This window comes from Patiria miniata, unplaced genomic scaffold (assembly GCF_015706575.1).
Source record: "Patiria miniata isolate m_02_andy unplaced genomic scaffold, ASM1570657v1 HiC_scaffold_10, whole genome shotgun sequence".
Taxonomy (NCBI): domain Eukaryota; kingdom Metazoa; phylum Echinodermata; class Asteroidea; order Valvatida; family Asterinidae; genus Patiria; species Patiria miniata.
Window position 1 is genome coordinate 21639291 of NW_024037048.1, and position 27911 is coordinate 21667201.

The 27911-nt window shown below is 39.9% G+C and overlaps 1 protein-coding gene across 1 annotated transcript; it reads left to right on the plus strand.

Moving 5' to 3' along the window:
• The first annotated feature begins 888 nt into the window (after window positions 1–888).
• Window positions 889–27870, plus strand: LOC119739947 (basic salivary proline-rich protein 4-like). The gene is made up of 4 exons (XM_038215103.1): window positions 889–1126; window positions 6239–6618; window positions 23078–23185; window positions 27514–27870. The coding sequence occupies exons 2-4, from the start codon at window positions 6337–6339 to the stop codon at window positions 27853–27855; spliced, it is 732 nt and encodes a 243-aa protein (XP_038071031.1). The 5' UTR covers window positions 889–1126; window positions 6239–6336; the 3' UTR covers window positions 27856–27870.
• The last annotated feature ends 41 nt before the right edge of the window (window positions 27871–27911 follow it).

Here is a 27911-nt window from a genome sequence, read left to right on the forward strand (position 1 = left end):
GGACGAGGTTGGAGGCTACCTGACCTTAGATTCATTAGGGTGCACTGAACCAATCAAGCCCCAAACAGTGTAAAATCAACAAAGTTCAGAACCAAATAACCTGCAAGCCGACATCACTGGGGTTTCTCAAACAAAAATTTAATTATTGTCTTGTACTTCATCTTTTTATTCCATTTCAATTTTGGGTAGTACTAGCTAATCAGCTCGCGTAGAAATTCTCACTTGCATTAATTCACTGCACCCATCAGGAATAATCAGAATCTTTTGGTCTGGGAACCAGACCATCAAATTGTGTAGGGTAGCAGACCAGTAAATAAACTTCCATAGACCCCAATGGTAAATGCTCACACTTCGCAAATTTGGGGAAAATACTCACAATTCTGTTGTTCGAGACACATCGAATTAAAGCTAATTTCATCATGGAATAGAATAGAAATTCATCTTTCATTTTCTTTTCAATTTCCGGGGGGGGGGGGGAACTAATGACCTTCAGGAAAAAATTTCCCTCCGAATATAATCACCCTGAAAATAGTCCTGAAGCCCATCGCCATGTTGAAAACGATGCCTACACTCCATTGCAAAATAGAGCTCTTTAAGGGCCACAATTTCGTCCAAATTGAACGGAACTACACGTTCCCAGTCCTGTGCACGGCTTCCACCCTTATTTTTTACAAATCCTCAAATTCATGGCCCACAGCATGCTTAAATACTGAAGATTTTGAGGGCATGCAAATCGTGATTTAGCCAGCGCAGGCAATTTCGGACCGATTTACTGGTCTGCACGACACACCTGTAGAACCCATAGAACCGTCTTTCGTCAATGTGGCATAGCGCCCTCATTTGTTCAACTTTGGCGAATGTTGTCATTTAATTTTTTTTTGACGTGACCCACATGCGTTTTTGACATCAAGCCGAAAGCCCTCTCGTGGGAAAGTAAGCGCAGAAAATATCGTCGGTAAAATGCTCGATTTTCATCAGTTTCTGAGCAAGAAGTGGTTTTGTCATTTGTGGATTTTGATTCTCTGCGTGTTCGTCGTCGAGTCTATGGTGGAATTCTGGAGAAATCTGGATACAATTTGGCCGAAAATTCACGCAGAAAGCGCGACTGTCCGCGGGATTTTTTTCGGTAAGTTTATTTACATGTACCCTCGGTGCATACATGCGTGCATGTGTGGATGGTTTATGGTGCGTCATGTGCACGTACTTCGACATGTGGCGTGTTCTGTTCAGATGTGTCAATATATGAATACTCTTTTAAGTCATCAGAACCATTGTTGATACATGTAGCTCAAGTGTTGAATTATGAAAGGTACATAATTTGGATCCAATCTGTACACAGCATGGTATACAAAATTAAGAAGTCAAGGAATTAGAAATGTTTCAGTGTTTGTGTTAGTTTTTGTTTTGGTGTCAATTGGAAAACAAAAAAAGTATTGAATTACATATTTATTTATATCAAATCACGAGGTATTTGTTAGAATGGGAATAAATTATCAAGGTTTATTAACACTAACAGTGTCTGATGGTCACACAGGTTTAAATCTCGTCAGTCAGTTTTTCTTTGGGTTGAGTGTAGTATCGTTTCCCCTTGTTTTCACAGCATGTGACCAAAATCAAGGAGGATACATGGGGGAAGGAGTCATGTCATTGTGATGTTATTTCCTTTAATTTACAAACGTTTTGGGAAAAGAAAAACGAATCCATTGTAGAAAAATTAACAAAACTTGTGTGTCTTCCAATTGACTTTTTTCACGAACATCAAAGTGGCATCAGTGTACTAATTACTATTCAGTGTACTAATTACTATTTTTTCCTTTGTTTGCCCTGTAAATTAATGAATACCGGTACTTTAATTAAAGCTAAGTTGATGTCAAAAAAAATATTTTTATGTGAAAGTAAGCAACAATTTCTATGTATTTATTTTCAGTTTTAGGTCCATGTAAGCACAGTGCGTCACTTTCTCCATGGTGAAACTAACATTGTAAATTTGTGTTCCACACACACAGATTACATTTGAACTTTGCACTGTCAACACGTGTGCTTTCATGTACACTGCATGTACCATGGAAACAATACGGGTTTTCCCCTTCAGTTCTACAAACGGCCAGGTCTATTCTTCCTATTCATTGAAATGTTTATTTTTAGACATGAAGTCAATATGTGAATGCATCCATTCTCTGCTGAACAAAAGTGCAGAATGGGGAAGTGACGGACAGGAGTGGATATCATGATTTATTTAGATTCCTGTGTGGGACTGCTTCTGTAGGCTGCTGGTTCCTGGCCCGGCGTTAATAGGATTATGCAGGAAGGTCAAGTTGTGGAAGTTAACTTCCTACAGCAGATCTGAGTTGACAGATAGGCCTACTGGATTGTTTATTGAGGGATTGAAAACCTAACCACCTGAAAACTGTCACAGCTACACTCATGCTTAAATAAGTTGGATTAAAGGTAGTAGGGCCATGATAGGGCCTAGTCCGAAAATTTGGGACTCTCAATACTGTGTATGAGAGTGCCAAAAATATTGAAAACATGCACACACAAGAAAATAGACTGACACATGAAACAACCAGTCCAACAACTCTTCAGTACTGCATCTATCAACTGTCAGCTGACTGCCAAAAGAAATATGTAGGATATCGGGGACTAGGTCACTATTTCTACACATTTCCCCATACTTAGGCACCAGACTAATGACAATGAATGAAGACGGCAGTCTTTTCAAACAGTTGGACCATGGATGGACATGTACAAGGCTACCGGTAGTAGTCTTTAGCCTTATTTTGAAATCACTTAACTTCCCTCTCATGTGCAAATTCTATAAATTGCCTCATCTCGTCTAAAGTAGGGTCAGGGAACCAGACTACAAGGAATATTTTCCTCGATTTTTCCAGCATCTGTGAACACAAAACGTTGAAAGGGGCAGTGTAACAACTTTTGCTATAGGGCCTAAAATGCTAACCCCCAAATCCATCCATTTCTGAAAATTACAGCAATTTAGAAAATGCTGTATCTAGTACCCTTAGCCCAAGTCTGTACTACAACCACAGATCAGGGAAAATGTGTTTCCTTGGCTTTGTATGTTTTCTTTACAGCTCAGCCACTGTTTACATGTAACATTGGTTGGATTGTGGCTCCATCAGGAAGGCTACTTGCACAATCAGAAGTTGCCTTTGGAGGCTGAGGTGTAAGGAGATAATCGTCAGATAAGATAGCAGTCCTGAAATTGTTTATTAGGAAAAGTCAACTTAGTCATGGCAGATGGAATCATGTACATTTTGAAATCCAAAATGCATTTTACATGCCAATTTATAATCTTCAATTGTTGGTTAAGCCCAAGTAAACAAAAAATACCAGTTAATCGTCCCTGCCTGCATCCTACATGTATTTTGAAGCGGCATCCTTTTATTTTTTATATATTTTTTTTCTGACCTCAAAAATCTATTTTTGTTGTGCTTAAAACATGCATAAATTGGGTCAAATAAAACATTGTCCTAACATACCGGTACATGTAGATTACTCCACTTACTTGTAGGATAGCTTATAAAAAAGCTGGAGGTCATTTTGAACTGAAAAGTTGGTGGCCACTTTGAATTGAAATACATGGCAGCCATCTTGGAAAAAAAAATATATATATAAAAGCCCTTCATCCTCTTTTGTGAAGAAACCCGGACGCAGCAGTAAAAGGTCATTGTTTTAAATCCAAATATTTTACTTACCGAATTTTAAAACATTTAATTGTTGAGCATACCATGTCCAAAAGCATATTTTACACCAGAGGATTAAATAAAAAAATTATGAGAATGTATAAAAAAAAAATTAAATTCAACTTAAAATATTACTGGAGACTTAAATTCGAAGAAGAGTATCGGACTTCACAGTGCATATTTTCTTTTACTTGGAATCAGCACAAGACACTAGTTGTCAAGTTTGAGATTATTTCTTATTTAAGTTGTTTTAATTCAAATAAGTAGTCATTCATCAGTGGTTTAATATCCAAGTCCCCCAATGTCTGGGAATTGTAGCAACACAAAGCCACTTTTTGAAACCTTACCTTATGCTGTTATCAACCCTTAAATTCACTTATTAATGTTGCCTACATGTAGGGCTACTTTGGATATGTATTTTGATTTGCAAACCTGTTTAATAAAAAATAATATTGTTGAGGTTCCGTGAAGCTAATTTCTTTTAGAATTCATTGAAATATTTGCTTCTATTACATGCATTACTTTTTCTTCATCATACATGTACTAAAACCACAATCAATTTTGAGAAAAAAAATATGTAAGGTGTGGAACAACGTTTAGAACTTGTGTCCTCATTTGTGTGGTATTCGGACTTTAGTCATGCCTTTCTCAGCAAAATCAAGCCATTGTGATTTGGAATTTGTAATATTCAACTACACAATGGCAAAACAAATTGCTTAAATGCACTGCAGGGAAAAGTGGTCAATTCATTGAGTAATAAGTGTATTCTAGGATCCCCTTTCAATGTCATATCTTGAGTATGGTTTTTAAAACCCCACGACGACAAAAAAAGTTCTGTCATCAGGTGAAAAAAGGTCACAGTAAAAAAATCAGACATGATTTGATATTTGTCCCTGAGTAATATCCATTGGGATTTAAAGAGAATTACCTCAAGGGTAAGGTGCTTTTCTCAGGATATTTGGAAAATTCTGAGAATTGCATGTAAAGGAAAGTTCCTCTTCACATTAATTTGCCAGTTGGGTCAGTGAAAGTCAGGTTTTTGGTCCAAGTTGCTCAAATAGGAGCAAACTTGCCAATAAAAGGATTTAAGTTAAAACGAACAAGGTTTAAAAGATTTTTGAAACAAAAGTCAACTTCCATATTTCTCCTCAGAATAAACAATACCCAAACAAACATGTAATTCTTTTCCCTTGTCCAGATTTTGTATAAAAAAAGTCAAGTACGGTAGGATCAGATCCATGTTTGTATAAAAGGCCAACCTAACCTTTGTTATTTTTTGAATAATTTACAAAAGAGAACTGTTTTGCTCCACAGGATCAGTCTCCATTTTTTACATTTTCTTCTAAGGCCATGTAAAAATACACCAGTTTCTTGTCGCTGTCTGCTTCCTTTTTTTCCTTTTTTTTTTTTTTTAATTCTTATACAATTTGCAAAATTGTGTCACTTTATTTGTTGCCAACAAAATCGTAGCTAGTAGGCTCCTTTTGGGTCAGCACAACAGTGGAGAAAATGGAAGAATTCCTTCGTTTTTTTTTTTTTTCCAAAAGGCCCGACGAGAAACCACTTATTGTTTTTTTACTCAGCCTAATACCCTTAAGCTCAATTTTAAGACAACTTACACGTAGCTGAAGGGCTGTATCTAGGAAGAAACTATGGAGAACAGAGACTATTAAATAAGTTAAATCTTGAAGTATGGATAAGTGTACATTTCGCTATCAGTTTGTGGATGACGGATGATTTGCTGTTTGTCACCCATCAGCAGCTCGTAAGCCCCCTGTTCTTAGACGATCATCAAACGCTGCATAATCAGGCACGCACCTGGTTTTGATGATGACACAAATTTCGTTACCCAGCAGGTTTCCGGAAGTTTGACGGAAATGAACTTCCCTTTAAGGCCTCGGAAATGGCCAGCCCTGAACTTGACAGTGCGTGATCATGTTCGGTGGATTGCTCAGCTGATCATGTAGTTAACAGATGGTCCAAAAAAAGTTGCAGTGTTACGATGTATGCACAGTTTGTATTGTAAAGAGAGTGGAAGAATTCCTTGAAATGGTAAAGATTGGCACTTGGGAGTAAACAAACCTTCCAGGATTTCTTTAAATCCCAAATCCTTTTTTCTTGATTTTTGGTTAATTGGATCAGTAAAGCCCATCCACTGTTAATTTTAGTGTCCTGATTTTGTGAAAACACAAAGGTGTGCTGATAATTTTCAGTAGTTTCAATGCCAACATTTCCTGTCTAGACTAGGTTGTTGGTGTGGTTTGTTGTTTCATCATAGAGTTTTAGTGGTTTCAGGTTCATACTCCACTCTAGTCAATTTTTTGCTCTCAGCCTCCAATATATAAACTTATTGAAAGCAAAACTCCAACACTGAAAGGCACAAGGATTTCCATAAGGAATTGAGGTCATTTCAATGTTGGGATGACTGTAGTCCAATTGTCAAAATAGTTACACCTTCTCAGGCTACTTTCCCTGATCTGCTCTCATTTTCATAAAAGGAATTTAACAGTACTATTTTTATGATTTCTTGACAGTGGGGCAAAGGCACTCATCATCAGATCAAGCTGGACGTTAACAGGACTCCTGCCTTTCCCGAGTGTTCCTCAACATCTTAAAAGGATCGCTACCCACCATGAGCAACCCCCCACCCCAGGGGCACCAGCACCACCCCCAGTCACCCCCAGTCCCCTCCAGCTCCTCATCAGCCCCACCGTCGGCCCGTGAGGGTCTGGTGGGTTCTCCCACTGTACCCCAACCACCATCTTCACAGCCTGTCGGTATCCGCGAGGGGGATCTGCCGGCTGGAAGGGTCGGCCATAATGGGGAAGCTATGTCCAGTCCGGGCATCGTGGACGGTGCGTATGACAGCGACAGAGGCAACAGCGTAGCCAGCACGGGAAGTGACGATAGAAAGGTCGGTGCACTTTTGTTTGTCAAGGACAGATCTGGGGTGAAGAAAAGGATTTCGTGAGGGTGAAGAATTATAGGGGATGGGTGTGAACAGGAGGGGGAGGGAAGCTGAAGGCGGGCACAGACCTTTGCAGGAAATAACCACAGCCCAGTTTCACAAAGAATGATACCCAGTTATGTGCCAAGCAAAAAGCAGAACGGAACCGCTCATAAGCAGTACATTTACTTTCATTTTGGTTTGTATCGTGCTTCAGCTAAGCAAGTAAGTTCTTTGCGTGGACAAATCTCTGTGCTTGGCAGCTATGTAGAATTATCGCCATTTGGTTGGTTGATTATCGTATGGCCGTGTTTTGGAAAAGACATTGATATCTACATTTAGTTTAAGGGCTCAGGTGCTGTTTTATTTTGCACATTTTGAAGGTCCGTTTCAAGTACATGTAACATTATCAGTTTTACCAGGAAAAAAAAAAATCCTAAAAATCGACCCTAATCTCCAGACATGGTGTTAATTGGTACGTACGTCCCTCATTGGACATCATTTCTGCTTAAACATACTGCTGTATTGCTCATTGCCCAACTATTCAATGCTTAAACTTGCCTCATCATGGGACCAGGAGTACTACATGTGTGCATGAAGGTCGCTTCAGAATGGGCTCATTATGACTAGCACTTTTGATTTCCCTAGCCACAGTCAAAAACATTCACATTCAGCTTTCAGACTTGACAGCTGTTCCCTAGTCGGGCCTCCCAGAAACCCAACTGCTTCACCCCTCCCTGTCCCTTCCTGGCCATGACAGCAAGACACAGGAACTTCCCCCCCCCCAAAAAAAAAAATGAAAAAAAATTGTAGAGCTGACCCCTGAACGAAGAGGAAGGCTTTGATTGATGAAGTATGTTGAAATGAACCGGTAGAGAAGCTGGCAAGGCGGACTGGGGGGATCTGTGGTTAGCTAAGACGCCAAGGTGGAAGCCGTGTACATGTGTACATGTAGGCGCAGGTCCCGGTACATGTAGGTCATAAGGTGGAATGACCTTAGAGAGTGTTAGGTGAGGGATTGGACTGTCATCATAATTATCAGAGTTCAAGTATGACTGGATTAAGTATTGCAAGTCAGTGAATGTAGGAATTCCAAACAGGGAGGGCCTTTTGTCCCAAAACTCTGTCTGACTAGTAGGTCCTCTACCGAAAATCCTCCTCCTTTTTTCCTGAATGAGTGGTAGTTTCTTGAGAAAATGTTCTACTTACAGTTCAGCAAATTTCCACATATTTGTTGGAATTACTTAAGACTTCATAAAATTTCAGCCATTTCAGTTGATTCACTCAGCTTTATTTAAATTGATTCACATTTCAATTGAAAGCAACATCTCACTTTTAGGAAAGTGACTTGGGTTTTACATGTATGCCTACAGTATGCATGTGATCACAAAAAACTGTATCCTAGGTTGTTGGATTGGAACTCCCTAGAGGGTCTATTTTTATCAAGTATAACATCATTCATTTTTTGTTTAAAAAAGATATTAAACACTTTTAGTCAGATTGGATTTTTAGGGGGGAGGCCGGGGAGGGCCAAAAAAAATGACACTTAGGCCTACCATAAAATACATTTCGTAATTAAGTGAATTGAACATAAGGTTATAGCTTCCCATCGATTTATTCCCAAGCTGGTTGTAAAAAGAGCCAGCAGGAAACATCAGTGCTGGATGCCGCTGTCTTGCTCTGGGATCCTCCACCTAATGGTAGCCATTTCATCCTTCATTTGCACCCCTCCCCCTTGGCCACTGTGCTGCTTGCTTGTTCATGGTCTTGGGGGGGGGGGGGGGGGAGGGGTCTGACCGGGTTTTGATGATAGTAATTTCTGAAGTTCACGGCCGGTTGTCTGGCCCGCAGTAAGCCCCCTTCAAGGAATGGGAAGCGAGGAAGGACGTAGTTAGCGCTGCATCCGGGTGGTGCCAGGAGCCTCAGCTTGCAAAAAAGCCCACTGGGTTCTTGAAGGATAGGGATTCATTAAACTCTTTTAAAGGTGTAAGTGCTGTCAACCAAACCTACATGTAAAAAACCCATTCTACAAACGAAGGGGGACAACAATATTCTTTCTTTCATGTCGAGACTTTTGGTACATGGGCAATATCACACTAATGGGCCAAAAAATGAATTTTTCAGAAGACCTTCAAGTTTTGATGATAAAACTATGATCTTGGTCTCTCAATGTTTGCTGTACCGGTACACATTGCAAGCTTCAAACAAATATCCTCACCTGCAAATGACACAACATGGTATTGTATTTTAGAAAATAAAGTGGATATTGTTTTAAAAAGTGTTACGTACGTAGCGAAGGACAGACGTTTTAGATAAAGTCACAAAGTAAGAAATATAAAGTTTAATGATCCCCTTATGTTGACTTATTTAAGAAGATGTACCGGTACCCTGGAGGAATGCTTATCAGTCAAAACCTAGAAAACTTAGAGTCAGTGTGAAGAATTATTTGATATTTTGTAATCAGGATTTATACGTACAAACAGACTGGACATTTGTCACAAAAAGTGGAAATGCCCACATTCAAGTCTGTTAACACAAAAGTACATTCACCAATGACTGGTTTCTATCCTTGATGAACCATGGCTAGGGGTATCAGTTACTTTGAAAGTTTTTCATGTTTACCCTAAATTCTTAATGAGTCTTATTAAGAACAGTACCAAGTCCGCCCAAACCATGCAACTGGGAAGTCATAAAAAAAGAGGAAATTCAAATCTTTCCAATACATTGTACAGTGTTTTTCTATTTTTTTAATGGCACATGTGGGAAGTTAAAAAAAGAGGAAATCAGCTGATACAAGGAAAAGTTGCATGCCTGCAAAATCAATCATTGACTCTGCTTTATAATGCTTCAGGACCAAATTCGCTGGAATGCACCACAAATCCACCATAAATCCACCACTGCTATAGGTGGATTTTGATGGACATGGTACTCTTGACTTGTCTGCCAAAATACCCTCAAAATGAAGGGATGTGATGGATATTGATGGAGTTGGGAAGGTTAGGGTTAAGCTGGCATCGTTATCCAGTCCATGACTTTTGCCTACACCTACTGGCACTCAAATTTTCAAAATTTGGGAAATCGTTTTGTCATAAAAAATGTGGGGCGGCAATCCACCTTTAAACCAATGTGTTTCGGAGCCTTAGGTGTCAAACATAAAACTGTTTGCAACAAAAGGTATTCCTGCAGAATTAAAAGGAATTCCCCTCTGGCAGTTGAACAACCAAAATATTATGAAAAGGCGCTGGATAGTTGTTTCAGCACGGGACTCCACACAGAGGGTGGGGCCGATGAAATTACAAAGGTAACATTTCAAGCAATTGATTGAAAATTGACTGCTTTTCGTGACCACACAATGAAGGGGAAGTGAACTATTGTAGAGAAGTCGGGGCTGTGGGAAATTGGGCAACAACACCATGTAATGAGCTGGGGCGTAGTAGGGCTGGTCATATATTTCTATTTCTGTGCAGTGGAAAAATTGATTGGAAGACAGAATTTCTCCTTTGAAATGGAATTCAGCTTTTAAAGGAAACCTCACAAATATAATGTGTATAATAGCAACAACAGTAGCACCAACAACCAGAAACACTGCAGCAACTGCAGTGGAAACTGCAGCAGAAAGAACAGTGGCAGGCGCCAGCAATGCAGCATAAGCAGAAGTATAGTACTGACAGAGTAGCAACATTAAATGCAGTGGAAATCAGAAGAGCGAAAACAAGCAATGGCGGCAGTAGCAGCAGCGGCAGTAGCAGCAGTTTTTACAAGCCCACTTCAGCGGCAGCAACAATACTGTACAGCAGTGGTAGCAATAAAGTTTCAGCAGCATGCAGCAATATTTATGAAGTTTCAGAAGCAGCTGCAGTGTAGGCAGCAGCAGCGATGGAAGCAGCAACAACAGCAGCAATTCAGCACCAGGAGCTGTAATAGAAGCAGTGATGGCTGCAGTATAGCAGTGATAAAAACAGCAGCCGCAGTACATGTAGTACACAATGTTCAGCTGCAGCACAGCAGCAGCAACAGCCAAGTTAGCATCAACATTGCAGCAGCACCAGCAGTGGCAGCCTGCTGTAACAGTACATGTAGCTGCTACTTTCTGATCCCAATATTAACCTCAACGAAAGCAATTCTAACAGTAGCAGCAGGAGCATTTAAACTTGTAGCAAATAGATCTTCCTGAAACAGGCAATCACAAAATGATGAAATTTAGGGGTAGTGCACTTTCCCCCCATCCCACTTTAAAAAAAAGGAAATAGGGTAAAATGGGAGGTTCCTTTACACATAATTAAATTCCTAAATTGATTGACCGTGCAGGCTTTCCCCTTGCCTATTCAGCATCCCAGCCCACTGTGTGTGGTCATGCATTACTGCTGCCTTATTAGAGCACAACAAACTACGTGAAGGTATGCCGAAATTCCATTGTTGAATAGTGACCTACAAAAAAGGGGAAATGCTTTTGAAAGCAAGTAATTTCTTGCACAATAGGCTGTGTAGTTTGACAGTGGGATTAGGTGGTATTTTCACTCGGAGTGTTTAATTTGACCCACGGTAGCTTGTGGTGGCAATTACAATTTATCTCATATTTAGTCATTGAAATATCTACATTATGTTCTTCTTATGGTCCAGTTTATGGAAATGCTAAGCTTAAACATTTCTAAGCATGTTTGCGTGCAAAGCAAAAAAAAGATCAGTGGATAACAAGTCAGTGGCAAGAGACATCACATGACATTTTGATAAGCATCACATGACATTTTGATAGATATATCACATGACATTTTGGCATGTAACCTGTTTTTTTTGCTTAGCAAAGCTTTTCCGTGCTTAGCACAACTTGGTGCAGCAGGTTGCTTGGCCACATACCGGTAGTATGTCAAATGTCCACACTGGATCACGATTTTACAAATTTCATGTTTACTTCATATACTTACAAGACGTGTGTACACCTATACATGCACACATGTACTGTATATTCTCTGAAATTGTGTACACTTGTCTATGTAGACAGATTAAGCTGTCTGGTGCAAATCATTATGCACTGTATAGTGTCTTCGACCTTTTGTCGGAAGGCCGAGAAACAAATTAATTTGGGACCTGTTCACGATCTCATACATTAAACACATAGTACAATGCACAGGAATCGAACGGGGACTCATTTGTACAGGATTTCTCCAACCGCCCATCCCAGTGTAGGTGAACGCAAGGGATCGACTGGCGTCCTGCAACGCTTACCGTAGAAGCATCCATAAATGTCAGGGTTACCAGTGAAGTCTAACCCTCTCTCTCAGTGAACTGGGTGGAGAATTTGTATGCGAGGAATTCATGCCCTGCCAAGCATGGCTTCCCTTGTCCTTAAAGGGGCTATGCTCATCTGCGCCATGATTTAAAGGGACTACAAATAATACTTAAATAAACTGTACATATAAAGAGGAGGAGGGGCGCCCTACAGCGGCGTAGCCAGGGTTCTCAACATAGGGGGCAAGGGGGGGGGGGGGAACTGGATGTCACAGTGGGGGTGCCTAATTTCTGAAAAAAATGTGTTAACCATGGTCACTAATTTCCAGTGGGGGGGGGGGGGGGGCCACAATTTTGTATTGGGGGCACACTCCCCTCCCCCTTGGCTCAGCGCTGGTGCCCTAAATCTCCTATCATACCCCAGTTGGCAACATTAACGAGAATGTACAACATTTGCTTTTGCTTCAATTTTCAGAAGTAAATGGATTTGGAGGATTACTTGTAGTATGTTATAGAAAATATTGTTGATTCCTTCCTCCATGGTTGAACTGACATGTTTCACGTTTTGGGCTTGTACATGCTGGAAAAACCAAGAAAACCAATCATGTTCTTGTAGTCTGGTTCCCTGACCCCAATAAGATGAAACGGAGCACCAATACACTTTAGGGAATTGTAAGGTCAGAGAATCAGTCTAGCAGGCTTGTACCCCTTTAGAGGTGTGTAATCAATTGCAAAGAAAATTCAGAAAACTAAATATGAAAAATTAAGAACAGTTTTTGAAAAAAAAGCCAGTTTTTTCCAACGCTGGTCGGCCAACCAGCATTGGAAAAATGCAGTTTTTCTTGAAAATGTCAGCACACCAGGAGCCACGATTTTAAAGGATGCTTTAGACTGTCATTCCTAACAATCCAGTAAGGTATTTCGTGATAATTTTATCATTTCATTTTTGGATGTTTGCAAATGTTGTATTTTCGCTTTAAACCTTAATAAAAAAAGGAACTGACAATTTGTTTTGGTTCGAAAAGGTAGCTGCCAGACATTATTTGGAACCCTGCCCCCTAAAAAGTAAAGGCTGAAAAATGGAATTTACATTTACTTAGAAATGACAGATTTTAATTTAACCATGCCCCCTCAAAAGTAAAGACAGGTTAAAACCTTACTTTGCAATAAAAAGTAACAGTTAGAGTAAGTATATTAAAACAGCAAGCATTTATGGCAATGATATTTGACTCCCGGTGAATTTTGAGTTTGCAATTAGTCACGCAACGTGATCGTTTTGTGAAGTCACCTCAGACATGTTGCTTTAATTTCCTCACCGAAATCCTCTCAACAAGCAGACCAAGACCAAAACAATTGGTCGTTTCCTCCCTGACATACTCAACAAATTATGAAAAATTGAAAGCAGCAATCTCTAGGGGTTTCAGGCAAATTGCACATGAGGGGCAGACATCGGTTGGGTGAGGTGTCAAGACTCATTTTATTAGAACAAACTTTGGCTACGCAGAGTGTCACAACAGTGGAACAGCTAAACTTTATACAACTTAATTTTGTTTAAAGGCTATATGAAGGGTGTATGTTAATTACGGGGAAAAAAGAAAGAATCGAACACCAAACCTGAAGTAAAGGGAGAACTTTACTCACTGTCACCCAAAGTCCATAGCATTTTTGCCTGGAATCTTCCTGAATCCTTCAAATGTATCCATTCCTTTACCGGAAACCTATGGCAAATCCTTGGGAAAAAAATTCCTAAAAATCACAAAAATTATGGTGGATTTTGGAGTGTTAGCATTTTAAAAAGTTAAAAATAACAGTATTTCATAGCTGATGGTTCAAACTTGCATTCTACAACTTCAAACCCCCAACCAAGACATTAAACTTTCTTTCGCGCTGATTTATATGAGTTTGATTGATTTGTACACTCTCTGTGAATAAAAACAAATGAAATTTACAACTTGTGGCTGTTATAAAATGATTTTGCGCATGTGGGTCACCATCTGAACTTTCATTTTCAAAGTAAGATCAGTTGGACTACCACCACCATCTATTGTGTCCTGGTTTGGCACAGGGCCTGAGTGCCTTGCATGGGACGTGAACGAGTTCCCTGAAGATGTTGGACCCGATCAGCATTGTGAAATTTTGTCCAAACCGGACATTGATCACAAGTTTGTTCCAGGAAAGACATTATAATGCTACCTTTCCATCTGCTTCAGTACTTGTCAGTGATACATTTTACAATTCAAGGAACGACATTTGAGCTCATGCCTGTTGGGAGTTGATTTTCTCAAGTTTGGTGTCCCAAGGACATTTTGTTAATGATTTTTCCTAGTTCAGATATTTCAAGAAAAGTACAAATTAAAACTTGTTTTTTTTCCCCCGTGTTATGATTGCTTTCTCTGTGCTGAATTTTGCCACCGGTACGCGGGTAATGAAGTTATTAGGGAAACAAGTGTTTTTGAATCAATACAGTTTGAGAAAAAGAGGCTACAAAGGTAAGGCCAAAAAAAAAAGTCTCCGGTTTCTGGTATGGAGCTTGCCCAAAAAGTGGTGCGGCGACGCGGCTTTTTTTTTTTTTTTGTTAAATTTTTTGCTTCAAATGTCGCCTGATGACTGCAAATGGTGCCCGACTAAACTTAGTGCAAATATATGGGAGTTCAGAGAGGCCACATAAAGCTTATTCTCGACCATAACCCAATCTAAAAACATGTTAAAATTGTGCAGCAGCAGGATTCCAGTCAAACCAGTGAGTTTGGCGGTTTTGAGACATCATCTTTCATTGAAAAAAAACTTTTTCATTTTGCCGACGCGCATGGCTACGGCAACGCGCGCGCATACCAGAAACCGGAGACTTTTTTTTTTGGCCTAACAATTAATGTCTGACAAATTTTGATTTTTTACCGGACACTGAACACAATCTTCAAATTTGTTACAACATACATGTAGTATCCATAATTATGAAAGGTTTTTCCAGGCTTTGCATTTTCGACAGATTTCTTGCTGCATTAACATTTTCCATAGTCAGGACTCTTCACATCATGGCCTCCCAGCTGCTTTCCCTTCAGACAAATTTAATCCCAAACAGGTCTTGCCATAAACCTCGTAAATCAGCTCCTTGCACTTTCATTTCCCTTTTCCTTCAGCTCAGGGCTAATATTCTCAGAGATGTTAAAGTAATAATGTAGGGCCTACAATATTTGCAAACATCAAAAACAAAACTACCAAATTACTATGAAATTACCTTACTTGACAGTATAAGTGATTAATAGTCTCAAGCATCCTGTGAAATCATGGCACCTGGTATGCTGTCATTTTCAAGAAAGGTGGACTTTTTGTTCAATTTCTAACGATGGTTGGCTGACCATCATTGGAAAAAAAATGACTTTTAAAAAAATATTGCCCCCAATTTACAAAATTGAGTTATTCCACATTTTGTTTGCAATTGTTAACACATCCGTGAACGGGTGCAAGCCCGCTAGTCTGGTTCCCTGATCTGACCGATGATCCTCCGGCATCTATTAATTGTTCTGTTTTGTCTGAAGTAGGGTCAGGGAACCAGACTACAAGAACAGCATTTTTTTTGGGGGGGGGGGGGGTTTCCAGCATCTATGAACACAAAACTTTAAACAGGTCAGTGTTACAATATTTGCTCTAAAATACTGACCCCCAAATCCATCCATTTCTGAAAATTACAGCAAAAGCAAATGTTGTAGATTACCTTTAAGCAGACAATTGTGCTAAGCAAATTCATGTAGTAAGCCACTATAAGCTGGACACCAGTCACAAGCAATAGACATTGCATGATATTTTGGCCTGTAACCTATTTTTGCTCAGCAGATATTTTCTGTGCTTAGCGAATTTGTTTGCTGAAGAGCTTCGTCAGGTTTTTTCCCCTAGCATAACATTTTCTTGCACTTTCGTTTTTGCTGTGGCTCTGGTAAACTCCCCTTCTTGAGATTTGCTCACAAATCATATCTTGCACTTTCATTTTCTCACAGGCCGAGGTGAACTTTTTTGGGGGGAGCCCTATCCTGGTTCATCCAACTTCTTGTTGGGTAATAAACCAGGCTTTCCCCATTGGAACCACTAACATTGCATTCCTGTGGTTTTTGGGTCAAATAAATTGGATGTGATTGTGGATTTTCCTGACCAACAATGTGGTTGTGGTTTGTTGACCTAACTGAAGGCCTTTTTGTGGGTGATATACCGTACCTGTAATTCGTGGGTGATACCTGTAAATCATGAGTGCAGATGTTTAAAGGGAATAAACAACATTTGCAAACATCGAAAAATAAAACTACCAAGTTTTTATGCAATACCTTACTAGGATGTTGGTAAATGACAGTCTAAAGCATCCTGTAAAATTATGGCACCAGGTGTGAAGTCATTTTCAAGAAAAGTGGTATTTTGTATAAATTTCCAACGGTGGTCGGCCGACCACCATTGGAAAAACCTAACTATTTTTCAACTACTGCTCCAAATTTACAAAAAAATTTCAGTCCAAATTTTGTTTGCTATTGGTTACATGTTCATGAACGGGTGCAGGCCAGCTAGACTACAATTTTCCAACATCTATAATTGATCCATTTTATCTTAAGTGGAGTCAGGGAACCAGACTACATAAACAGTTGTGTTTTTCTTGGTTTTTCAAGCATTTTCGAACACAAAACTTCAAACATGTCAGTTAAACAATATTTGATATACATGTATTATACTAACCCCTCAAATAGTTCATTTCTGAAAATTACAGCAAAAGCCAATGATGTACATTCCCTTTAAAGATGTTTTCTCTAGAAGAAAGTGAAAGTTAGTTGAATAATTTGGCAAGATTTTCTGTGCTTGTGGTATCCACTTTTTGCAAGATGGGCTTTTCACTCCAGCTAACTTAATTCTCACATAATCTGAAATTTACACGATGGATTTAAAGATAGATTTGAAGGACAAACTCTCAACTCTGGTTTGTGTAGACCCTAGAATGGAACAAGTACTTGCATTTAGCAGTAGCAGTGTGTTCATGCAGGGGGGGGGGGGGGGGGTGTGGAGTTAAAATTTGTACATCATGGGCCGGGATAAGCTAGCTTTTAATAGCTTATTGGTGACTTTCATTTTGAAAAATGCACAAATTTTAGTAAATTTTTTAATCAGTTTTGATTTGTTTCGCTGAATTGTGACATTGATTCAAGAAACAGTCATTTATTTAAACAACACATTCACTGAAAAAAAGTTTTGTTCGTTTGGTGTGGGGAAGAAATGGGGAGGGGAAGAGGGAGGGGTGGGGACAGAAAGAGAGAGGGGGAAAGAAAGGGGGGGGGAGGGTGGAAACATGTAGCTCACCCTCAAACCATGCGCAGGAGGATCAGCTGGTAAAAATCAGCTAGTCACCCACCATTGTGGCTGCTATTTCTGCCATTGCTGCCATGAACTCATATTTATTAACATTTATGAAGAAAGGTGTGATCTATTTAGCAGAAAAAGTAATATTGATATGATGAGATGACTAGATGATCCCTGCGACTGTGTACCTGTTGGTATGTGCACGCCCAGCTCATTCCACTTGTGTCTTCAGGGTGGCTGTCATGCCCATGCCATGTAACACTGGGGACCCGTGTATTAAAGCGGCAGTCAGCATTCCATTAAAGATGTGACTGGTTTTTCTTATCATTGCTGTTTTCATAATGAGTGCCGTTTAAAGGGGCAGTCAGTTCATTGGTTGTCCAGTAAAGGTTGTCGATTACAGGGGTGTGTATATGTGTGTGTGAACAGCTCTCCATGGTGTGAACAACTTTAGGTGTGTTACAATCTTTGTAATTTTTATACAGTGTTTATGTGGGGGAAAAAAAAGGTCGGTGAAGGGCAAAACTCAATTTTGAATGAATATGATGAGTTAAATCCTTGTGGCTGTGTTCATGTTTCTATGGGCGTAACAACAGGTTTTGTTAGAGACGAGCAAGTGCACGCGCAGCAGGACCATATGCACTTGTGTGCATCCCTTTAAACCGGAGCCGCACTTGACAGCCATATGATTGCCACAAATAGATCTTACATGTATGTTATGATTTCTGGCTGAAAATAACAAGCGGTCTTGGTCGTTGGTTCATTGAAAGCCTATTTATATTTCGTCCTGCAGGGGCCGTGTAGGAATGGCCCAATGCGACTTTCCAGCGAAAAGTCAAAATCTTAGCGTCATTACAGCGCGGTTCACATTATATTGTGAGTTGGATCACCCTCAAAATGACTGCAGTACCGGTAAGCTTGGAAAATGTTCAATTTCATAGTCCAAGTTTTCCGTTGTCCTCGTTATTCCCGGGAAAAAAATATGCTTATGAAGTTAAGGCCCACAAGATTCTTCAACGAAACGATGATTTGCATACAGTTTCCAAGAATTATACTGTTTTTCTCACAGTTTGGGAAATATTTGAGTTCGTCCCTGTCCAGCCCAGTCAGTTAACCCCCATGGGGCAGGCTGTGAGATCTCTTCTACTTTCGCAGTGTGGGAAAAGCCCTTAGCCCATGGGTTTGTAGACTTGGTTCAAGCCTGACTTTTAATCCGAAGGTGCTGCATTAGAGCCTTCTGTATCGGGTTTGATTCGTGTACATCTCAGTGGTGTGAGCAAGAGTCGAACCCTTGTGTGTAAAAGCGCTTGGTGCCAAATAAAATTAATTATTTTTGCTGTTTAGAAGCCAGGATCAAAGTCAGGCTTGGACCAAGTCTAGCCCAGGGAACAAGATCATCACACTCTGTGGTTTAAACCACATGAATCATCCTTGCCCTTGTACCCAAAGGGTGACTGATGTGTATGATCCCGTAACTCGGTGTCATCAATCACTCACGTTTAGGGGGTTATTAAATTGGGAGTTTCCCAAGTTTCTCCTGCAAGCCTTGGAATGTATTTTCCCGATCTTGAATATTTTGCATCTACAATTTGAAGGCTAGTCCCAACATCTGAGAATTTTACCTTAAAACCCTAACTCGCTACTGACTCAGTGCAAAGTCTGCCAAAATCTATCACTCATTCTGCTTCACTGTTCACATAATGCTTCAGGACAAAATGTCCTGAAATCCACTAATCCACCACCTTGTAGAGATGGATTTTGAGGGACTTGGTACTCATGGCTTGCCTACCAAAATTTTCCCCTGAATAGCCAGTACTTTTATCATGGAATTACTTTTGAATAATTTGGCTTTCAGGGAGCATCTTAAAAATGGAGAGTTGGAATTTGTAGAATGTTCACTCAGTTGACTGAACATCAGCTATTCAAATTGTTTTTGTCTATTGGAACAGCCCAGGAATTCCGAGGGTACCAGTGTGGAAAATGCTGGTGATGAAAGCACATTTTGGACACTTTGCCCATGCATCTACATGTATAAGTACCCCCTCTGTGGTGAAAAATTCCGAAAGAACAGCAGTATTGAAGGACCATTGGGGACCATTTTGGCTTCTGCACATTGGTTCAGTAGATTAACCCGCACCTTCCCAAATCCTCCAAAATCGTCTTGGCAAAATGGATGATTTTGCAGGTTTGAGGCTACTGTATTTTGGCAAAAGTGTGTGGCTGATTTCGGAGGATGCACTTATGCAAGGTCTGAGGCCAGACCTTGTGTTGATAATGCTCAGTCGTGCATAAATGTAGGCCTAGATTTTACTTGAAATCCTCAGCACTGTTCCAGGATGTCACTGGCTCTGCCTCAACGTATTGACTGTCATTGCCGGAGGATTTTGCAAGATTTGAGGCAGTGGTCACCCCTCTAACTTCCAAGGACCACATTCAAGAAATAACGATGATTTTGCAGGATTGAGGCTGTATTTTACATGGAGGCAGTTGGAGGATTTTGCAGGATTGAGGCAGTGGTCACCCCTCCAACCAAGTACCACATTCAAGAAGTACCGGATGAATTTGCAGGATTGAGGCTGTATGCTTTTTTTTACATGGAGGCAGTTGGAGGATTTTACAGCATTGAGGTTGCATCCTATAGCAAAAATGCCTGGGGAGTTAGGGTTAAATGAATGATGAACAGGGGATGAACCAATGTGTGTCCTTCAGAGATGCTGTCATTGTCAGATTACACAGCGCCCTCTTTTGTCCACGCATGGTTCCATTTCGTACCGTGCTCCAATATCAAGACATTAAACTCATGCACCGGAATAGAATGTTCCAAATTTAGAAGTAACATACTTAGATGATCCCTAAGAGAGTAATCATGGAGTGATCGCTTAGCAGGATTTTTCATAAGCGAGTTTTCTCGAAATTGAACTCTGGGCTGAGGTCTTAAATCACATACCAGTACCTCCCTCTTAGTTTATGACCGGTCTGTTGACACGCCGGAAACCAAAGTTCACCAAAACAATGAAGATTTGATATCTGCCATTATTTATTGGCCAATTCAACTTGTTCAGTATAGTGGCGGGTTTGGGATAGTCTTTACAATACTGAATAATTGTCTTATCACGAGATAGCTGAACTTCTTCAAAAGTTTAAATCAACACGGATTGTATAACCAGATAAACTTGGCTGGTTGATAAAAGACATTGTAATGTTTTTGATTAGCTACTGGCATGTCTCTCTGTCTGTTTGTATGAAGTCATTTCTAACGTTACATTTATGCAATTCTGTTTGTTAGTCAAGCTAAATGTGTTTCTGTTAGCACAAGTTAGTCCCAATGTTTTGATTTAATAACCCTCCTATAATAATAATAATAATAATAATACTAATAACGGAGTCTTATATAGCGCACGTATCTACCAACAATTAGGTACTCAAGGCGCTGGAAATTATGTCAATTATTAAAGAAAGGTAAAGTTTATGAGAAATATGAGACCCATTATGTAGCACCTTATAATGGTTTACAAGGTGCTGCGGGGCACATTGCAGCCACTGCCAGAAACACCGGGGCAAACCCCTTCTCTTAGCGATAAGTGTTACTGGGTTCTTTAACGTGCATTACACAACACACGGGACCTACGGCTTTACACCCCATCTGAAGGACGAAGCAATAATGGTAAAGTGCCTTGCTCAAGAGCACAAGCACCATGTTCCCACGGTCAGGATTCGAACCCATGCACCACGGCACACGAGTCGAACACCGTAACCATTGGACCACAGCGCCCCACATACATTCAATCAAGTGGCTGTTTTCAACAGCTAAGAGCTCCCAGCCTACACTGGCTGTTACTGTTTACTAGGTACATGTACTGTATGTACTTGATACAGCGGAATTGACCTTGACATTGACACTGTCCTTAACTAAGATGTCACATGGAAGTCCGATGAAGCTGTCAAATGTAAGCTCGGAAAGGGATGTTGCCCATTAAGCAATTAACACAAGATGCTTAATGGATTAATGACACATAGCTTCGCATGCTATGTCAATCACAGCTTTGAGAAAAGGGTTTAGTAACGAACAAGAAGGAAAATGGTTAATTAGTCTGTAAGATGTGATTAATACAAAATGTGGGTTTTGTCAAGCTTGGAATTTTAAAGCAGTTTTCAAAACGTGTGTTTTGCCTGTTTATCTTCAAAATGAAAAATCAAGTTTCTGAGATGTTACTGGGCCATTTTAAGAAATTGTCAAAGTTTCATATTTGCCAAATACTAACCCATTGATCATTCAAACCAGAAGGAAAATGCACATAATAGATTGGGCATACATGTATATTCAACCTTTTTAAGCAACTTACACATTTTTTAAAATTGTTTTTAATATGAAAACATAGGCCTATACCGGTATGTAGGATTAGCACTTTAAAACAATTACGGACATTTTCTGTGGTTTGGGATTTTTTTTCGTGTGTGTGTGTGTGTTTTTTTTAATTTATAATACAAAACTTTGGTATTTGAATATTGTACAAGAAAAGCATGGTCACCCAAGTATTGTAGCACCCCGCTGTGATATCCACTTGATGACCACTGGAATGCAACCCACCATAAGTTCTGGGGGGCATTTGACCTCTTTGGACCAAGTTTATCCACCGACCCATACCCTCAATGTAGTGAAAGTTCCATGGTAATCACTAACAATAGGATGACCTCAGTTGAATATTCCTGTCTAACAAGCAAACCTGTACTGTCCGAATTTCATTACAAAAATCAAGCTACAAAACCCTGGGGTGATAAGTATTAACTTTGGCCTGGTCTGACCTTCACTGCAATGAATAGTGTATCACTGGCGCTTAGTGTTTTACAATAAAAATTATCAACTTAGGCCAAAACAAAAAAAGACTCCGGTTTCTGGTCTGCGTGCTCGTCGCTGTAGCCATGCGCGTCGGCAAAATTAAAAAAAGTTTTTTTTGTCAGTGTAGGATGATGTCTCAAAACCGCCAGACTCACTGGTTTGACTGGAATCCTGCTGCTACACAATTTTAACATGTTTTTACTTTTTAGATGGGGTTACGATTGCGTATTAATTTATGTGGCCTCTCTTGGCTATTTTGCACTAAATTTAGTCGGGCACCATTTGCAGTCATCAGCAGACATTTGAAGGAAAAAAAAGTAAAAAAAAAAAAAAGCCGCGTCGCCGCACCACTTTTGGGGCAAGCTCCATACCAGAAACCGAAGACTTTTTTGGGGGGGGGGGGCCTTAGCAAAAGCATGTTTATCAAGTAATTTGTAGGTTCCTATTTTTCACTCTTTTCTCAGCATTAAGGGCTGTTCATTTTCGAATATTTAGTATTCGATTACTCAAAACTGCGTTTGGCCGAATATTTGGATATTAGAAACTGCGAGCTGCAACTGGTAAAAAGTTGCGCAAAGAGTGCGCCAGTTCAAATTGGTGTGCGGCGATCGATAGGGGGCGCTGGAGTGTTTTACAGTAAATATTTTATAACATAAGGGCTTGAACCTGCGTGATGTGAAACAATGAATTGGAACAATGAACCGCTGTTGATAATAAAGTTACCATAGACAAAAATTTGGCAGCTCAAACCAGCAAAAAACTTTTTGAATATTCGGTTGATAATCCAGTACTTGAATATTCGATATACTCAGCCCTACTCAGTTTAATTAAAAGTTGAAGAAGTTTGCCAAATTGTGAGGGTTAGATTATGTGCTCAGTTATAAGTTCATCACTCAAACTATGGAAGACTTCAGTTCGAATGTCAAGTGTTGCTCAGGTCTTATCCAGAATCTTTAACACATCCTTCAAGGTAAATATTGCAAATTGTTAGGCTGCAAATCTTGACTGACAGTGTTTCTCTTGTTTCAATTTCAGCTCACGCCACAAAACAGACCGGTGGCGGTCTTCAAATCCAGAACGTCGTCCTCACCGGCTGCGCCAGTTGCCTATGCAGTCAGACCAATACCACAGCATCATCTGACAGTAAGTATTGGGGGGGGGGTAGGGCATGGGTGTTTGATTCAGAAAAAGGTGAAAGGGGGGGGGGTGGTTGTTGAGGGGGAAGATTATCTGACTCCAGGGTGCGCTTTCAAAGGTTAACAGGACTGGGCAAATGGTGGCGCTGTTTGTGGCGTCCTCTTTTCTCAAATTTTACACAATTTTGATTTTTGAACAATGATTTGGCCTAACACACCCCTACGATAGACTTGTTATGATTTGTGGTCCATCATAGGTATCACAATGTCATTACGTCCAGAATCTCACACTGCGCATATCATTCCATCAGCTGTTTATGCTGAGTTAGTCACTTGCCACCAACAGAGGGCAGTACATACATCCACTGTATGGAAGATCACAAAATACAGGGATCATACGGAGCATGTACATGTACATGTACCGGTACCAGTACATCTTTATTATGAGGTCGTGCACTGTGTATCTTTATGGGTCTCAAAGTCAGTTTTACAGCAGAAGTCTTGTTTGTATTGGAATACATTGGCTACATTTTTAAAGTGATTGTCATGTGTTTATTCATGCCTCAGTAGATGCAAACATACTCTGCAAAGCAACATTAAACAAGCTTTTATGGGCCAAATTTATTTATGCTTCACTCTTCATTAAACTTGAGTGTGTTTAGGCACTGCAGCGCAACAGTTACATTGGAATTGACATCCATATTGTGCTATGAAGGAATGTTCAGTGCACACCACAAGATGTGTCACTGTTGAATGTAACTCAAGTTTCGTAGAAAGTCCAAGACTGACTGAGTGATACCAGTAGCTCAAAATGTGGACTTGAAAACGCATCATTCAAGAACAATTTTAGCTTCAAGACAGCACGGACCATTTACTCATTTACTCACGTAACATAATCTTTGTTGACTTAGCAAACTATACCTTCTGAAAATACTTAACAAAATTATACATGACATTTACCCAAGGTCCACAAAACTTTGCCAAACACAAGTCCCCCCCCCCCTCCTGCATGAATATTCCACCATGGTTTAAATATTACAGTCCACAGTCTTGTGTTCTCTTCCCCTAACAGTCCATACATTTCCTTGCAGTACAGTATGCTTAGGTGATAACCCACCTGGTTTTCAGCACAGCATCCATATGCCTTGCCATGTGTGGCTTTGGCAGAAGTAGGTGCTAATCACCTGCATGACAGGTGTACGCTAATTGATGGAACTATGGGAACAGGTGGCCCACATTAGGGAGGCTAGGGGACCTGGATTTGGTTACTGTGTGAATTGGCAAATTGACTGCTTGATGTTAAGTAAAGTTGACACTGATACCTTGTCTTGTGAAATATGGACAAGTAAGACATTGGGTGTGTTTTATGTCAACTTTTCTCCCCCAGATTTTGTCAGCATTCTCTTGATTATTTCTGTGTGCTGAGACACAGTCTTGTTGGGGTCTTGTTTATCAAACCGTTGCATTGTTTCAGTTTTCATCTGCAGTCCTGACTAAGATTTGGGGCACTCTGGGAACCGTTTGTCACTTCACTTCAGGAAAATCAAAATCCTTCAGGCACATCCAAGTTCTTTGAACATGCTGAAAGGCACTTTTTGTTTATAATTGTGAATAGAAAGTGGTATGATGTACAATGTATGAGTGTTTTGACTTTCATAATTTATGTCATGTGTGGGATGTTTCTTTGAAAAGACGGAAATTGTATGACCACATAATGAATGATTGATCATATTAATCTTACGTTGGCAGGGTGAGTATTTTTACGGTGATCATATGGGGATTAAGTTTCCAAATTAAAAAATAAGGACTTCCTCATCAAACTTTAATGAAATTAAAGGGTAAAAAGTCATGTACAGTGTATATTACAATCATCACAGCCGATGGTACAGTCAAATTTTGTGAGAAAGAAAATAAAAAAAAGAATTGTTAACATTAGGCCGAGTAAAAAAATAAGTAGTTTCCTGTCCATTTTGAAAAAAATGAAGGAGGCGCGTGTTTTTTCCCCCTTTTTTCTCCCAAGATAGTAGATTTTCCAAGATGGCGAATGGCTTTCTTGACTATTTTGCTGATATAAAATATTGTACAAAATATTGCTACTTAGCTACAATTTTGTTGGAAACAAATAAAAAATCAAACAAACATAAAGACAGTATACATGTATTGACAATATAATGTGCCAAATGAATTTTAAAAAAAAATGAAAAAAAAATGGGGCGGCCGGGAAAAAAAAAGAACGGGCGGGGACAAGAATATGTTTTTTTATTTTTGTATTTTACTGGGCCCTTAGTTTACTTTTTATTATAAAACACAAACGTACCAAAATATTTGTAAGAAAATTAAATTCTTAAAATTCCTGGACACTTCTCTAAAATCAGCTTTTGCAACTTGGTTTTCAAACCTGCCAAATCTTTCCCTAAAATGTCTCAGATTCTACATTCCATACTCCAGTTTTGTGCCTCACGGTGACCAAACCTTTGTATCACTACTGAAGGACCCACCACCATGCTTGAACATCGTCCCCCCTTTGGTCAGTAAATAAGCACCCTGAAGAAAAGCAAAATAAATCAACCATCCGTCCCTCCTGCTCATTTCTGCCATCACTCGCTACCCCCCCCCCCCCCAAAAAAAAATCTTGCCAGATAGAAATAACATGTGCACTGGTCCAAGGGGGTAAGGCCAGTTACCCAAATGCATTATAATGGGTGTTCAGCACCCCTTGCCTAGGGTAGAGGTGGGTTAACAAGGACCCCCATGACCCTTGTACAGTTGTATGGATCCGCCTGGCAGTTTTGGGAGTTTCCATGGAGATACGTGTCTGTCCAATGGTGTTTTACAACTTTTGGGAATTGACCTCAACGCAGCTTTGTGAAATATTGTCCGATGACATGATATTCAAATGGACGTGAAACGCGCAAAATCTGAGACAACAAAACTATACAAAATTTCTTAGGGTTGTCTAAGGGGCGTGGCTAACTCGCAAATGCTAAAGTTCAATTAAGTCACATTTTGGTGGTCAAGACTTGTAAACAAGTACACAAACATTTTCACTTAACTGCTTTTTTAAATCTAATATTAGCAGTTTTTATATTCAAAATAATTTTCATTTCTATATTCCATATTTCCATTACAGCAACAGCAGAGAGTAAACTTGACAAATTTGGTTTCTTCTCCTGACATACGGTACAATGTACATGTACCCAAATCAAAGTATTGAATAGTGGTGGGATTAAAATTCACATTTTTTGAAGTTCGGTTTGAATTCCACTATTCTGTTTGGATTTTGGAAACTGCATTTTGGAAACCGGGGTAGTGGAAAACAACTGGAACATCCCCCAGTTAGTACATGTAGCTCCATGGTCCCTGATTGTAACTGCATTCACTCACTAGTGCCGGGTAGTGGACTTCTTGGTTCATAAATAACCTGCCCATTCGTAGGCTGATCAGAGAGCTCCCATCACCCATTGTTTTTCGACATTACAGCTCTTAAGATTCTTTAAAGGCCCAGTGGTCAATCAATGCCACAATCTACATGTATACCAAATCATCGTGTACAGCATTCCGTGCCGCACCTCACTGGTCACATTTTGTTGGCATGACTGTGAGCTGAATGGGAACATCCTGTGAAATCAAATAACTGTTATTCCATTTGAAAAAAAAAATTAGGAAAACCTGATTTTGAAATCTCAGATTTCTCCCACCACTAGTATTGAATTATTTTCTCCATTTCTATATTTCCAATTAAAGGGAAAATACAACATTTGCAAACATCAAAAAATAAAACTACCAAATCATTTTGAAATACCTTGCTGGACTGTTAGTGAATGACAGTGTAAAGCATCCTGTAAATCATGGCACCTGGTATACTGTATCAATTTCCAACGCTGGTCGGCCGACCAGCGTTGGAAAAAACTGGCTTTTTTTCAAATACTGGCCCCAATTGACCATCGCACTTGTTTGCAATCGATTACACACCTATGAACGGGTACAAGCCAGCTAGACTGGTTCCCTGACCTTACAATTCCCCAATGTATGTAAACTGCTCTGTTTCTTCTTATATGGAGTCAGGGAGCCAGACTACAGGAAAATGATTGTTTTTCTTGGTTTTTATAGCATTTTCGAACCCAAAACCTCAAAAAAGTCAGTGTAACTATATTTGCTATATATTTCCAACCCCCCAATTCCATCCATTTCTGAAAATTACAGCAAAAGCAAATGATGAATATTCCCTTGAAACGATAGTAGTAGAGAAGAAGTCTGACAAAATTGGTTTCTTTGTTCAACATTCTCAACTTAGTTACTTTTAATTCGATCAATTTTCCCCGTTTTCCAATCTAGCAACAGCAGAGAATACCTTACATCGCCAAACGTGCCATGTCCCCTCAGACCCACCATCCCATCGTTTGGCAGAGCCAAGCAGCCGCAGCAGCAGCAGCAGCAGCAGCCTCCCAGGGATGGACGCAATACTTCCCCCGACAGACCGTGGTGCCCCAGGGGTTACCCCAGTCCGTCTCCCCCCACGGTGGTGCTAGATATCAACCCCAACCCCAGCCTTACCCAGCCTACACGTCACACACTCCTCCAATAAGTGGGGTAAGTACAACCGTTTCTTCTCGTAACCACACCAAACTCAAAAACAAGATCAAATTTATAGGATGCTGCTCCAAAAACTCTTGTTGAGTTTTACAGCTGGTTCATGGGTTTGAAGGCAAAGTATTTGCTCAGCTAATCTGCTA